Source organism: Neltuma alba, unplaced genomic scaffold (assembly GCF_004799145.2).
Source record: "Neltuma alba isolate B1F8T4 unplaced genomic scaffold, ASM479914v2 tig00012053_pilon, whole genome shotgun sequence".
NCBI lineage: Eukaryota > Viridiplantae > Streptophyta > Magnoliopsida > Fabales > Fabaceae > Neltuma > Neltuma alba.
Window position 1 is genome coordinate 1 of NW_021636617.1, and position 15,378 is coordinate 15,378.

At 33.3% G+C, this 15,378-nt stretch overlaps 1 protein-coding gene across 1 annotated transcript; it reads right to left on the reverse strand.

Moving 5' to 3' along the window:
* Positions 1–4,653: 4,653 nt before the first annotated feature.
* LOC114721668 (protein root UVB sensitive 6-like) lies at positions 4,654–11,511 on the reverse strand. Its single transcript, XM_028907518.1, has 13 exons — positions 10,935–11,511; positions 9,775–9,873; positions 9,466–9,579; positions 8,426–8,497; positions 8,241–8,351; positions 8,039–8,158; positions 6,958–7,059; positions 6,801–6,873; positions 6,577–6,657; positions 6,418–6,482; positions 6,210–6,311; positions 5,933–6,115; positions 4,654–5,199 (listed from the first exon to the last, which is right to left on the reverse strand). Exons 1-13 carry the CDS (start codon positions 11,307–11,309, stop codon positions 5,146–5,148), a joined length of 1,551 nt encoding a protein of 516 aa, XP_028763351.1. The 5' UTR covers positions 11,310–11,511; the 3' UTR covers positions 4,654–5,145.
* Positions 11,512–15,378: the final 3,867 nt, after the last annotated feature.

Below are 15,378 nucleotides of genomic sequence, written 5' to 3' on the forward strand. Positions count from 1 at the left end.
TTTTAACAACAAAAATAGCAAAATAACAACTACACCACACAATATGAAAATTACAAGTTTTAATTTTTATAATAACAAGTTATGAGCATGAGAAATTTCTAAGTGCTCGTAGATAAGCTTGCAAGTTGAAACCAAAACAAAAAAAGTTAAATAATAAATGCACATATAAAAATCTACGCCTATCAATTTTCATGATATATCCTTTGTAAAATAACACATTCCTTTCATATCCATGTCCACACACTCAGCTGCTCGAGCATGTGATTTTTTTCATGTCTGCAACTTGTTATTATAAACATTGAAAGTTATAAATGTTTATATGTATTATCGTTATTTAGCTACTTTCTGTGGTTAAAATATGTGTTTTGACTTGTAAATTTATCTATGAGCACTTGTAAACATTTTATGTTCACAATTTTCATAATAAAAATTAAGAGATGTAAATTTTCATATGCAGTATTGTTATTTAACTGTTTTCTTGTTAAAATGCATATTTCAAATTTTTTGCAAACTTCCTTATAATCACTTGTGAATTCCTCATCTTCATATCTTGTTATTGTAAAAGTTGAAAGCTGTAAATTTTCATATTTGCAATTGTTATTTAACTATTTTTTGTTGTTAGAATGTATATTTTAACTTGTAAACTTACCATGAGCTTGTTAAAATGTTTAGGGGCAACATAGTTATTTTTCTCTCAAAGTTAATTTCATTTTAGGCCAAAGAGGCTGAAATAAAATTTCAGATTGTTTTGGGCTTAATTGAAAATTAAATTCTGATTATGAGACTTAAATGAAATATTCTCAAAAAAAAATTATAATCATATAAAAATCATCCTAAAACATTAAGATAACCTAGACCAAGTTGGACTAGTCCAAGTGTCTAACCATTTGGTTTTGAAGTCAGTCTAGCCTGACTATCTAGTCTTGTCCATTTTTTTCACATTGTTTATGTGAATTGGACGGGACCATTTCAAGTTAGACTAGACTAGATAGGACCATTCGTTTTTTAACACCCCTAACAAATATAACATGAGCTTCCTCCTCCTCCTCCTCCAACACCAAAAAAATCAAAGCTCACATTCTTCTTTGTATTCTGGCTTATTACTAATTTCATGCATGTTTTGCTTCTGCATGTGCACTTGTTTTACATATTAGTTGTACTGTTGCACTCTTCAGAAACGTCACTTCTTCATTAGTGGCTAAAATAAACAAAACCCTACTCCGTATAAACCCTAGTCCGTATATACCCCCCCCCAAAAAAAACCAAAAACAACAAACACAAATTCAAGGAATAATAAGAATCAATATTATGAAGAGCGCTATAAAAATTAATTATAATCAGACTGAAGTACCTAAATAAGGAAAAAGTATATGCGATTTAACTATATATTAGGCAAATCAATTTGCAATATGTAGAAGATGAATATTAGAAGAATAACACGGGAGCTGTATTATTGAGTGGCCTTGTTGAACATCTGAGTTTTCTTTTGTTTGAAAAAAAAAAATTTACTCTTTTTTTTTTATGATACAAATTTTGTTTGAAAAAAATATAAATTTACTCTTTGTGTGTGTGTGTGTAAGAATAATTGTGGTGAGGTGTATGTACGTGGAGTGGAACATATGCAATGATTTGGGTAAAGCGGGGGGGTTGAAGAAATCATAAACACTGTAGTGCAGATGTAGCGTGTAAGAAAACCGCCCAGAAGTACGAGAGCCTGACTTCAAACGTACCATTTCCTGCAACATTTTGCAGACACTTTGCAATGGATAGTACATACATATATATATATATATGTACTCCCTCTCCTTCTTTCTCTCTCTTTCTCGGTCTAACACACACACTCATATATATAAAAATGAGGAGGACATGCATGGCTGTGTTGGTAAGCAAGAGAAAGCGAGGAAGCTGACTGTATCTGATATCACACAGCCACAGCTACGCCATATATATGAAACAAAAGGCATAGTTTTTTTTTTTTTTAATTTAAAAGGAAGGCAGGCATTGATGATATAGAGTTACAAACAGGACTGAACCATAATCTCCTACTTACTAGTAGGCAGCATTAATGTCACAACGCTAAGGCCTTTGGCCAAGGGCATAGGTTTTTTGGATTCTCATTCATTCATTAAATAACGTGTCTCTCCGCCATTCTCTCTCAACCTGAACTGGTAGATTTATATAAAACATATATATATATATATTCTTTCTGTTCCAAATATAAAATCCGTATATATATATATTTAGGACCGGAGGGGCATATATCTATATATATAGACACGCAAGGAGTCATCAGGTGGGTTACGTTTCTGTTAGGTTAGGTATCACAAGTAACTGAAAAAGACACAGACTGAGACTTTTGTTGTCAGCCCCAAAACACATAGTTCAAACTCAACAGTACTCTTCCGCAAAATCTTGTGTATTTCCGGTTTGTTTGGTGGTTGGTTGGTTACATATGTTGCTGATAATTTTAATTGTGAAATTCAAGAAAACATAAATAAACCTGATCGCGCGTTACCAATGGACATTGGGTATTGTTGTTATTGTTCTTGGCACTCATTCGCGTGCTCAATGTAAAGACTACATGATCAATTTATAGATATTAAGAAAATTTAATTAAGTTAGTTTGGATTTGAAAATTTAATTTAGGTAGTTATCTATAACAAATGTGTGTTTGTTTGCTTAAAATACCCACTTTAATGCATTATCCCAATTGATGAAAATTTCCTTTAATTTATAATTTTTTTTTCAAATTATCCTTACAACTTAATCATATTCAATAAGTTGGAAGATTGAATTTTCAACATGGTTTCCCCCAACTTTGTGAAAAAACCATGATGATTAACAATCAACTTAACATGCAAATATTTATAATTTGAAAAGAAACTTATAAATGGTTCCTTAAACAGGACTTATCTATAAGTAAGTTTCACATATTTGCTAAATTATTATGAAGTTTCAAGGGACTTATTAAGTGTAAATTAAATTTTTTACATCATTTTTTGCGTTTTAGAAACAGGAGACAAAGAGAGAGATTGAACCGCGTTCTTAATGAGTAAAGGCCCGTAAAACCAGAGGAGGCCCAATAACAGTGTTTACCTACCATTTGGGCCTTGGACTCTTTTTGCTGGGCTTCACAAAAATGAATTAATCCCAAAAACACAAATCAAAAAAGTGATTGTAACCAAGAATATAGCAGAAATGGTTAATCTCTCGTGAAGAATCAAAATTTGAATCACTGATAAGGATTAGGTCTAGCAGAAAGGGTTAGTCCCTTACAATGTGACGAACTAATGTTCGAATCTCTGTTGGGAGAGGGCCTACATTTAGTGTCCGATAATGCTTTGAATAGAATTGCCTTCAATAGGAGGATACTTATGCTTTAGTCCAAAAAAAATTGAATTCCTATTAAAAGATATGCCTATATTTAGTATCCAAAAATACCTCGGATATGATTAGTTCTAATAGGAAGATCTTACATAGCAAAAAAAAAAAAACAGGGGGGGATTTAATATTCGTAGAGTTTAAGTTAGTATATATAATCATTTAACTAATTTGATTAAATAAAGTTAGGTAAGTTAGAATTTAGAGGATTAATAAATTTTAATAATTTACATTATTGATCTATTTTGAAAATTGATAAATCATGGGTATTTATAATATTACTATATTTATACATTTTAATCGATGTTATTACTAAAATTAGGGTATTTATTATTAAATTTTAAAATTTACGATGATGATCATTGTTTTGTACATCATATGTGCATTACAGACATACATTTTCGGCATAAACGTTCACATGATAAAATTTCAAGAACAGAATTTTTCCCCACTATTTTGGTACTTTGGCCTTTGTTTTTCCAAACGAAGTCTTAACTTTGAGTCTCATGTATGGATAAAATTGTGAATAAGAGAGCTTTGCATTCATGTGATCTAAACCCATCTCCATTTGAACTGGTTGAAACTTAATGTAACTTCAGAAACCTATTGGTTTTTTAAAAAAAATATAAAATAATAAATTTGAACCTATTGCTATTTTTAAAAAAATAAAAAAATAAATTTTTCTCTCCTTGTTTTTGGGGAAAAACCTCCATATATCCTTTCTACTCCTTGCCAATTAGTTTTCAGTAATTGACCCCAATTTGCAGGTATGGTTTCCTTATGCTACAGAAAATGCTGTGACTCTAGGAATACTGGAATACCTCTCACCCTTCATCTTCTTGAACATCCCTGTACATTTTTTGTCTGTCGTCATTTCACGTCCTCAACACTTAAGCATTTATTTTTCATACGAGAAATATGGAGAAAACAAAAGGCAGCCAGCAGAAAACTTAATGATTTTTTGTGACAGAAGAAAATTAAAGAATATGCTATTTAACAATTATATACAAACAGTAATAAAGTTTGAACAACAAAAACCCAAAATGAAAATTTTGCATTACCATTGATGTCCACCCTACAATACAAGTATACCAAGTTACAATTAAAGTGACTAAACAATGAAGGCTACCAAAATGAGAAGAAAACTTGCGTTATTAAAAAAAGAAGAAAAACAAGGAAGAAAACTTGCGTTATTAAAATGTCATCGGAAAAAAAAGAAGAAGAAGAAGAAAAAAAAGGCCCCCACTGAAACCACGACTTATTCAGCAGGGGAGATTTCCTCAGAATAGTCATATGATACAAACTATACATAATCATATGCTAGCAACTCATTCCTATAATTCTATAATAAGTCTCCATTCATATTAAATATCCAGATGAGAATATGCTCAGGTTTTCTGAGATTCAAGGTCTCCATGATTCCTCTCCAGCATCGTTATGTCTCTGTTCACACCAATGGGGATTTGAAGTTTTGGTTGCTTGGCCCATTGCACGTTATCCAGAGCAGTCCAAGAACATTGAGGAGAAATTCTTAGAGCAGAATTCTAATAATAAATTGGTATATCAAACTAATCATTGATAGACAAGCAAGCATATCACAAGTAAACTCCAATGGAAGTGTATTAACAAGCGCACGTCTATAAATGATTGATTTGACAACCAAGCTTTCATCATCTGGATCTGTGGAGAATTTCTCCCATTTGATTTTTAGTCAAAACCCACAGCAGCCAGGTGAGGAAATCAAAGTATCACCCATTTAGTCAATTAACACAGCCTAGCTTGACCGGGATTGAGAAGAGATTCTGACATAGTCCAACCCTGCAAGAGAATAGGTTACACATGTAACTTAGCATTGCATTAAGTAATTGTCCATGAAGAGAATAAGCATTCAATAGTGACGCTGGGAATGAATCTTAAGTATTCATACCATTGATACTTCTAATAAAGTATAGTGGTGGCTGTACCTCCTAAATACGGAGCCAGCCACATTCAATGTGGTGAGATTTAAAAGGTTGTAGAGGTCAACTGAGATGTGATTTATACTACCTCCGGTCCTACAATTAGGACCGGAAGGTAGTATTATAAAACTCTTCATTGCAACTACATGAAAGGCCATCTATACTTGACAGGCATGCCAAATTATTTACTTCACAGTCGTCTATTCACCCACTCAAAATTAAGGGATAGACAAATAAAATTAGAAAATATCATGCCCTATCATGCGTTCATACCATGGGAATCACCTAATACAACAATCCAAGAGCTAGAAGTTCAAACTAAATTTTAATAGAGAAAAAACGATAGACCTGTAATTATTACTTCTCCTTTCACCATCCCAATCCCTTTCCCAATAAACATAGAAAGAAAAACCATCTCTTACTAACCAGGTAAATCGAACCAAAACAGTGTCAACCATATATCCACTGATTCAAGGCCTCAATAGGAGCCAGTAAACTAGAATAATTGAAGATAAGCTCCTATACTTTTGAAGCAGAAAACAAGATATGATGTTTAAAAATAGATTAAATAAAAAAAATCTGTCTCCACTTGCCTGCTCCTCAGCTTTATTCTTAAATTGCCCATAACAATTTGACACTGTCTTGCATGACTCAGCAATACAAGCTTTGAGGTAAGCAATGTTGAGCATCTCATCTGAGTTTGGATCCTCCCTGTGCTTCCAAGAAGAGACCTTACTTGAATTTGACGATTTTATAAAGTGTAAAAGGACATGAGCCTGCAAAATGAGGGGATTCAAGTTCAAGACCTTCTAAGGAAGAAAAAATTCCTAAACTATTCTGATAAATGTGCAAGATAGCAATATGTCTCACATGAAATGCTGCTTTTAGAATATCGTCTGACTTCGCCTGACCCTTAAGAAGTGCATACACTTTACTCTTTGAAGGGTTATACGTCACAAGATACCTCTCTTCCTGTTACCAATTGAAAGAAATCATAAATGCATGATGATTGCCAATGAGTCAATATATAGACTTGTAACAGAAGATCCAAAACATGCATCCACTCAAAGGAACATACTTCAAACAGAGGCGTTATGGCCACATATGCACTCGGATCTTGGAATGCATCCTTGAATCTGGATCCTGCAAAAATTTAAAAAACAAATATTAGAATACTTGTTTTAGAGAAAAAGAGACTATAATTAGCAAATATCAATCTTCCAGTCCATTTCTGTACCAAGGACAACAGGCTTCTCTTTCCATGGAAAACTGAATATGTTCTCATTCATATTACCCTCCTGCAAAGCAGGTACTCGCCCTGAAATGTTACAGCTCAATTAATATATGGATAAAGCAGATGATGCTACGATATTTCAGAGAAAACTACTGCTGTTTGTGTGGGTTGGGGATTGGTGGGGATGCATTTCAGATGGTCATGCATCAAAGGTGATCTTATTGTACCTGTCCTGAGGAAGGACTCTACTGCCACACTAAATCTGGCCCTGTTCAGTGTGTGCAAAACCACAGATCTTACCTATTAATGCAATAAGCATAAGAAACACAGATACCAGATTGGAAGCACAAAACATATGTAAGAATCATCTTAAAAAAATCAAACCTCTTTATAAGAGCTTAGCACATATCCACAAGAAAGGAAGGCAAATGAGGATAGTAGAGAAGGATTTTTTTTGCTCATCAATATGCCAAGTCCAGTTCCTATCTGCAAATACAAGAGAAGAAGGAAAAGGAGACTCATTATATAATTTTATCATAAGGTGGTAAATTCAGATGTAAAGTTTCATAAGATAAGAATCTTACAGAAGATTATAATCGCTAGCATAAAATTGTTACTGCATTATTTTTTTGGGTTAAGGTATAAATTTACCCTGGAAGTTTTCTCAGGAGCACTAGGCACCCAGAGTTTTTTTTTAACGCAAATTTGCCTGAAAAAGTTTAAAATTATAGCAATATTGCTCCCTACTATCAAAAATGTTAATAGTCAACATCACTATTTTAATGGTCAACATTAGTTCTTAACAGTAAAAAACAATATTGCTATAAAAAACTTTTGGGCCAAATTTAGACTAAAACAACTTTTGGTTACCCATTACTCCTGAGTAAAAACTTCTGAAGTTAATTTGTACCTTAAACCTTACTTTTTTTATATGGTAATAGCAACGTTTGTAATATTTCATATACGTCATTTAAATGATAAATAACAGACGCCTAGGCTTCTACTTTAGTTCAGTTCATATTTTTTATTCCAGGTTCACATTAATAATTTTTGCAGTCCCCTATCATGGACTGTAGACCTGTAGTCAGAATTAAGATTTATGTTATTACTAAAAAGGTTTAGTCATCTATGATTTGGGCATAAGTTTACTAGGGATAGAAAGTCTCAAGGGATTTCAATTTTTATGTTTCTGTTTTTCCCTTTAGGAGGATTGTGGGGTGGAGGAGCAGAGCTTAAGCTTTTGAGTTGAAGTGGCTTTTGACGATGGAAAATCTTCCATTTATGCTTTTTTGAAGGTGCCAGCAAAGTTAAATGCAAGTAGACACCTTACCTTAGTGCGAAGCGCAAATGGTTAAAAAAAAGTGCTAAGTTTCCAAATTTATGCCAAAAATAATTAATTTTATCTCATGAGGCAACAGAAATTTCTCCAGGTATTACCAATTAATAGAGAAGCTCATAAACATACCAGGTCTGCAATATTGCTAACACATTCTCCTTTAGCAGTGATGTCACCTATGTTTTCTCCTTTAGCAAAGGCTTTATAAATTGGTGTCCGAGTTGACGTTGATGTTACAGCAGCAACATTCTAAGAGAAAATAATAACAAATGAGTCTGCAAAACTGGCATAGTAGTAAATCATAATCACTCGCTGTAAGAAATCATCAAACCTTTACTACATTAGCAGCACATGCCAAAGGAAGAAATAGATGTGGCACTGCTGCAGTTGCTAATTCAACTCCAGCACCTAACTCCAACAGAAGATCACCTGTAAACCGCAACTGCGACACAAATAACTTTCAGAGAGCAGATTGCAGGGTAGATTATAACTAGATTAACCAGAAGTAATTTAAACCTGCTTTAGGTCATAATCAAACTTCTTTCCTTGCCGAGCATAAATCATCTTTCCAATTCGACCAGCACCATCCTATATTATGACAAACAATTATTCACTCGAATGTCAACAATTGTATAAAAAAGAAGTCCATCTTCAACAAACTTAAAACAATAAAGTACACCATTTGGCATAATAATGCCCACATACAAAATATGGTAAATTAAATTGCACAATATGCCATTGTAGGTATCATATCCATATTGGATGCATATCTGATACAAATATCCATAGCATAAACGCGTGGGACCATCCATTTTTCCCCTTTTGTCCAATGCATTTCAAAATGCTTCAATAGCCACGAGCATTTCAAAACATGACAGAACAGCAATGGAATGCGCTGAAACACATCAAGTCGTCAAAATATATGGAAGTGCTGCGCAATTGAATTCAGAATATTATATGGACTTCAAGATTTCATGGTCCAACACCAGTCCATGTTTCAATTTAGAGGATTTAGCGTATTTTTTGTGTTACACCTCAAGTTGTCAAAATATATGGAAGTTGTACGTTATTGAATTCAGAATATTATATGGATTTCAAAAATTCATGGTCCAACACCTGTCCATGTTTTAATTTAGAGGTTTAGTGTATTTTGTGTGTTGCTGTGTATTTGATTGCATGAATTCAATTTATTTATCAAGATGTATTACTCTGTAAGATGGATTCCAAGAGAGGTTTATGGGTCATCTCAATTTTTTTGCTTTCTTTCTTTTATTAATTTCAAGATTTTGATCTTTTTAAAGTGACAAATTTGTCCAGTGTCTATTATTTGAGAAAGAATTGATTTGATGATTTCACATACAAAATTACACATAGCCTAAAATTTTAGAAATTGTCACAGCTCATATGATATATTTTATCATATCATATATATGTATTTGTATTTGTGCTACATCGATGGTAAGCCCATGTCACTTCTAGACCATATCTTTCCATCATAGAAGTTATTTTGAGGCCCACAAAACAAAGCAATTATAGGGTTGATTATGTGGATATACCTTGAGAATCCAGTTGATAGCTACAGCCCCAGGAGCAGCTCTGTTTCGGGAGACTCCTACTGAACTCAATAGCGTTTGAGTTGTTAATACGCCAATTGCTCCCCCGAAAAAGTGCTGTTAGGAAAAACAATTATTGGTGGTTGAAAAATTAATATTTCCATCAAAATAGCCACAATCCAATCTCAATCTGATACTGATAAAAGTATGACCAGTTAAGCACATTGTATTGATGCAAAACTGCAAGTATTAGGTTCATGAATTTCTAATAATGCCTATTCTGTATGTAACAGACATTGCGGAAGTAAATACCTTCAGAGCTCTCCATGTCATGTACGGCACATATGAAGGTGTAACGCTAGCAGGAAAACCTTCTGGAACAACATAGGATCTCACAAATGACATTAACTCCTGCACCCAAAAACATGTAAGAAAACTTACTTCAATTGAAAAAAAAAAAAAATTGAGGCTCTTCACTTTTTTAGATTTCAGCATAAGGCCTTTTCATCTCTAGATCCAGCAATATTTCTTTATTCCATCATATAAAGTATCAAGAAAATTATTTGTAACTTTCTTTTTTTATCTAGGATTATCACGTTGGTGTACCTTAGGTGAAATGTCAGGGGATTAAACAGCAAGCAACTACATGATAGCCCTTATAACGTCAGAATCAAGTGACCATATCAGTTGTAGTTTAGACACCGCTATAATATATAACATTAAAATCATCTTGCTCGGTCAATTTATACATTTATTAATGGTTTCTCACTTCGCAAACGTCCGTCTTTCTCTCTCTTTCTACCTGTACAATGCCGCAGCAGGACTGGTCTACTTAAATAAAATAACAATAACGTCCATTCAGCTGGCGTGGGAAAATTCCATTCTATACTTCATTCCAGCGACATGTATAATAAGAATATGAATCGATCAAAAACTTAATGCTTCCAGTATGTGAGTACATCTTCCGACATAAAAAAGATTTTTTTTTCTTTTACCCAGTAAGATTGATTATATGCACGGAACAATATTTCCCAGAATTTTGCATATACTTTTTCGAATTCATTCCAATAAACTTATCCCGATCGTATGCTAACTTTGAAGCACTACACAGCTCTTATAATCTCTAAATCTAGACATGTTAAAGGAACTCAATTAAATGTACAACTCCCAGGAAAATGTCATTCTCCGACTTAACAAACCAAATAATGTGAACCAAAAACAATCTGTACTGGCAGCAGTTCAGCATTTACCAAAAGAACGGCTCAATTTGCTCTTCCTATAACAAATATTTTGAACAACACAAAAATAGTTTCAGCCGTCAAGTAATCAGGACTGAAAAGTGTCCAACATATACCGCTTTCCAATAAAACACGTATGATATATACTTACGACCTGCAATCAAGACACAAACCCCACTCTCACGACTATAGAAATGAGTCATTATTATAAAATTTGACAATGAGGTTACTCACATCAACTGGAGCTTGAGGAGTATGCAAGCTAAGTGCGCGAACGGAATTCCTTTTAAAGCCCCCCGAGCCATCGCTCTCCGCCACATACTTCCATCTACGGCCACACATTTCCTCGCAGCAGATCAATCTGAAGCTTGAACCCACAAATTCCTCCCCACCAACAGCGACACCACCGATAATTCTCCTTTGACACTCCGGTTCCACCAACGACGTTGCTTCGGTGGCGGCGGGAGCAGCAGCAACGGTCGGCGGCGAAGCCAAATTAGCACTTATACGCAGCGTTTCGCGCACAAGGACTCGAGCATCCTGAGACGAAGCTATTGCTTGAGAAGTGGAGGAGGCATTAGGCGATTGCTTCAGATTTATGGGAGCCATGGGAGTGAAATCGAAGAGAAAAAAAGCTCAGAATGGCGAGCTAAGAACGAAAATTAGACATAGGCAGAGAAGGGTTGGAACTGGACTTGGATTTATAGAGAAAGAAAAATGATAGCAGCATTGTTTTCATCGAAGGTTTATGAACAAACGGAATGTATCTACGTGAAAGTTCGGTCTCACGCCGTGGACAATGATCTAAGGCAGGTGGCTTGCCTGGCACCGAGACAGAGACACACAGGGAAGAGAGAGAGAGGAAAATTCGGGCCGCCTTCTTTTAGTGAGAGGAAGAGAGGTGCATTAACCGACGTCGTTTAATTGAGGATTCATCCAGGCCGCAAATTCTGAGGTGGGGTCCGCCCCAGAGCCTCAGTGACGTACGACTCAGATATTTTGGGAGAGTGGAGAAAAATGTGATTGACGAGTGTGAACGAATAGGCGCTTACAAAGCCACGTTCTTGTGACTAATAAACGATTAACATTTAGATGCCCACGGGAAAACATATTTTTGGGGAATTAAAACGAAATAAAATGTTATAAAAATAATAAAACCATCCCAATAAATACACATTCATTTTTATTTATAAGTTACTTTCAATATATTTTACACAAACTTTAAATTTATTAATTTTATATTAAAATTTAATAATTTAATAATTTTATTTCTATTTAATATATATTATGCTCCTTCCAATCCTTTTTACAAGATTCTTTTAATCGAATTACATGGTTTAAGAAAATAATTATGATTAGTTAAAAACAATAAATATGTAAAAAATTAAAATTTTTCCAAATATGCATTTATTTAATAAGGGGACAAATAAGATAGAGAAATACCAATAATAAGATAAACAATAAAGGAGAATATAGTGTGAGAAAGAGATGAAGGGAGAGAATACAAAATTAATTAAGGGCAAAATCAATAAAAATAACATTTAATGTTCAAAAAATCCTAAACATGACCTCATAAAAAGGATCAAAATAATTCAAATTTTAAAATCTTATAAAAAGAACTGAAAGAAGCACCACATGAAAACAAAGTCAACTCAACAATAGATGAAAAGTAAAATTTTACATTTATATAAAAAATTTATCTTTTTACCTTATAAATAGAACAAAAAAAGTTTTTCTCTTTCTGTCTTATAAATAAGACTAAAGGAGTAGTATTTAATATGGTTATATATTTAAAAATTAATAATAAAATTATTAATTAAGCTATCACAATCCCTTATTAAGCTATCACAGTCGTTAACTTCACTACGTTAACCCCCCAAAAAAATTGCCCTTCCACATAGCAGAGGAGACCTGCACGCCAGCCCTGTTTTGTCATTTTGAGTATACAATTCACAACCACTATTATTAAAAGAGGTGTGGGATGCCATTTGAGTTATAAGCTCTTGACATGTGTTACAATACTTATAACAATACAAGATTACATTAAAATGTGTTATTACATTTTAGCTCACCGTAATAATTCTTAAAACTCGTTAAGTTTAACAGGGACAAAGGTATGCGGGTCAAAAAAAAAAAAAACAGGGACAAAGGTATGAAAATGCCTCTCAAGTCTACAAATTTCAATTGAAGACCCTAAAAAGAGCTGATCACCATAAAGTTCTTAGTAATTACTTTGAGATTAAAGTTTGCAGTGAAACTACGCATCATACTGCAAAAACAGAAAATTTTGTTAAATTAGTAGTCCTGATTTAGTTGTTGCTAAAGTTTTTATTTATTAAATTGTTGTTGTAATTTTTTTTTCATATTTGAAAATAAGGATATTCAGACTAGTCCCTAAGAGATTTCACAATTAAAGCTGATAATACGAACTAGGCTATCAATTACAAGCCAATCTGCTATAGGTTAGAATCCATGTGGACCAACTCTAAAAGGATTGCCTTTTGGAGAATTAGCATTCGGTCAACTCGAGCTTGCTAGGGGTGGGTCCATCCCCTTCTAATTTTTTTTTTCCATTTTTACATATATATTTTTAAATTTATAAATTAAATTATAAACTTTTATAAAGTAAATCAAAACTTGTAAATATAAACATATAACTCGTTTTTAATAGTTATTTTATTAATATAAAAATGATAAAATAATAAATAACATGAGAAATCAAATTTAGAATCAATGTCTCCAACTAAATACACAACTATATTTGAATTGAGTAAAAATGATAAATTTTTTCATATTAAAATAAAAATTAAAAATTAAAAAATTAATTAAAAAAAAGGGCTAACCCATAGTAAGTTACGGGTTGATAGGTTATAAGATTAAAAGAATCACATTAAAATGAGCTCATATTTTATCAATTCAACCCATCACTTTTGGTGGATTGAACCCGTAGGCTCAATCCTTATTATTACATGTATTTGCAACCATTAGGCCGGCCATTTGGGATCCTAAATTAAAATTTGCATATTTGAAATTATTTTTATATCTTTTTTCCAATTTAATCCTAAAAATTAAATGTAATAAACTTGTTTTAGATATTTTCTTTTTAAAAAAGAAAGAAATAAAGGAGGAGGTTGCAATTTGGGAGCCGTGTGAGATTTGAAAGCGAAATGAAAATCAAGAAAAGATAAAAAGAGGCCGGAGGGAGAACTGTTGATGCGTGCAAATGGTTAATGCATATCCACGTTGAACGATAGATATCTAGACAGATAGATAGACAGGCGATTGCCAGTTTCGTTGCTGTTTTTCCCGGGATGAAAATGGGCCCCACCACTTCTTCAAGGCCGCATTCTTCTAGTCGCTCAACGAGAAACTGTCGCTCTCCAACCTCCGCAGCCACCGTTGGCCCATCAATTTCACAAGCTACTTTCTCCGTCCAAGCTTCCATGCCGTGATAAATGTGTTTTAATCATTTTTAAATTATATTTATTTGTGAGTCTCATGTAGTTAGGAAGAACTTGATCATGAGCTATAATCTTAACGATTTATGAATATTGTTGGGGTTTCTTGTTAGAATTTTTTATTGGGTTAAGATATAACTTTGTTTTGAAAGTTTCATGCAGAAACATTGGCTATCCAATGTTTTTTTTTTATAGACCAATATCACTCCAGAAGTTTTCAAATTGTAACAATACTGTCCCAATTATTATTCAAGTAGCACTGGTAATGCGGACCAATCCCCTAGTTAAGAGCCAGCTTGCCATGGGTTGAAGCCAATGTGGGCTGATTCTAAAAGAACCGCATCCTAGCAGGCTAACATTCAGTCAACTTGAGATCATTAGGGAGGGATTCTTTAAAAAGAAAAATTACATTTTTACATATACTCCAATCTTATTTGAGTTAGACTTGGATTATCATGTAGTATATTCTTTAGTTGACTCTAATATATTGAAAATATACTCCTAGTCAAATCGGACTCATATTCTATCTGAGTTCTGTATTGAAAAAAATTATTTTAACCGATTTAAAGATAACTTTAAAAATGTTTTAAAAAAGTGTTTTTCAAAAATATTTTAGAATGCATTTTATAGCACTCTTTTCAGGAGATCAAAGAAAGATTTGAGACCTAACAAGAAGATTAAGATCAAACATACCAATTTCGAAAAGCTTTAAATACAGTCGACTATTTCATACTCAAGTTTCAGCAGAAAGTGTCATTTAGTGCCCTCACCTACCTTAGATACAAGCTGCAACAGAGGAAAAACTATATGTCTAACGGAGAATATCAAAGTTGGATCACAAATAAAAGATGCGTTGAATAAAGAAGTAAAGAACAAGCAAAGAACAAAAGATTACAAGCTATAAAAAGAACATTTACTACAAACACCGTCAAAGAGAGAGAGAAACACTCCATTATTATAAACTTTCATTTATTGCGTAGAGTTATATGATTCTAAGTGAGATATGCTCTTACAAGTTGTAAGGGGGAGTGATTGCTTTTGGGATAGAGGTGTTGTCTCTATTATAGAGGTGGTTATTATATTATGGCACTAAGAGCTCATTAAATCTTAGGAATATAGTAAAAATCTCAGGTAAAGTTTGGGAACTAGACGCAAGTTAGGTTGGATAAAACCAATGTAAATTGTTGTGGTATTTTTTCTTACCATTCTTTTAAGCGATA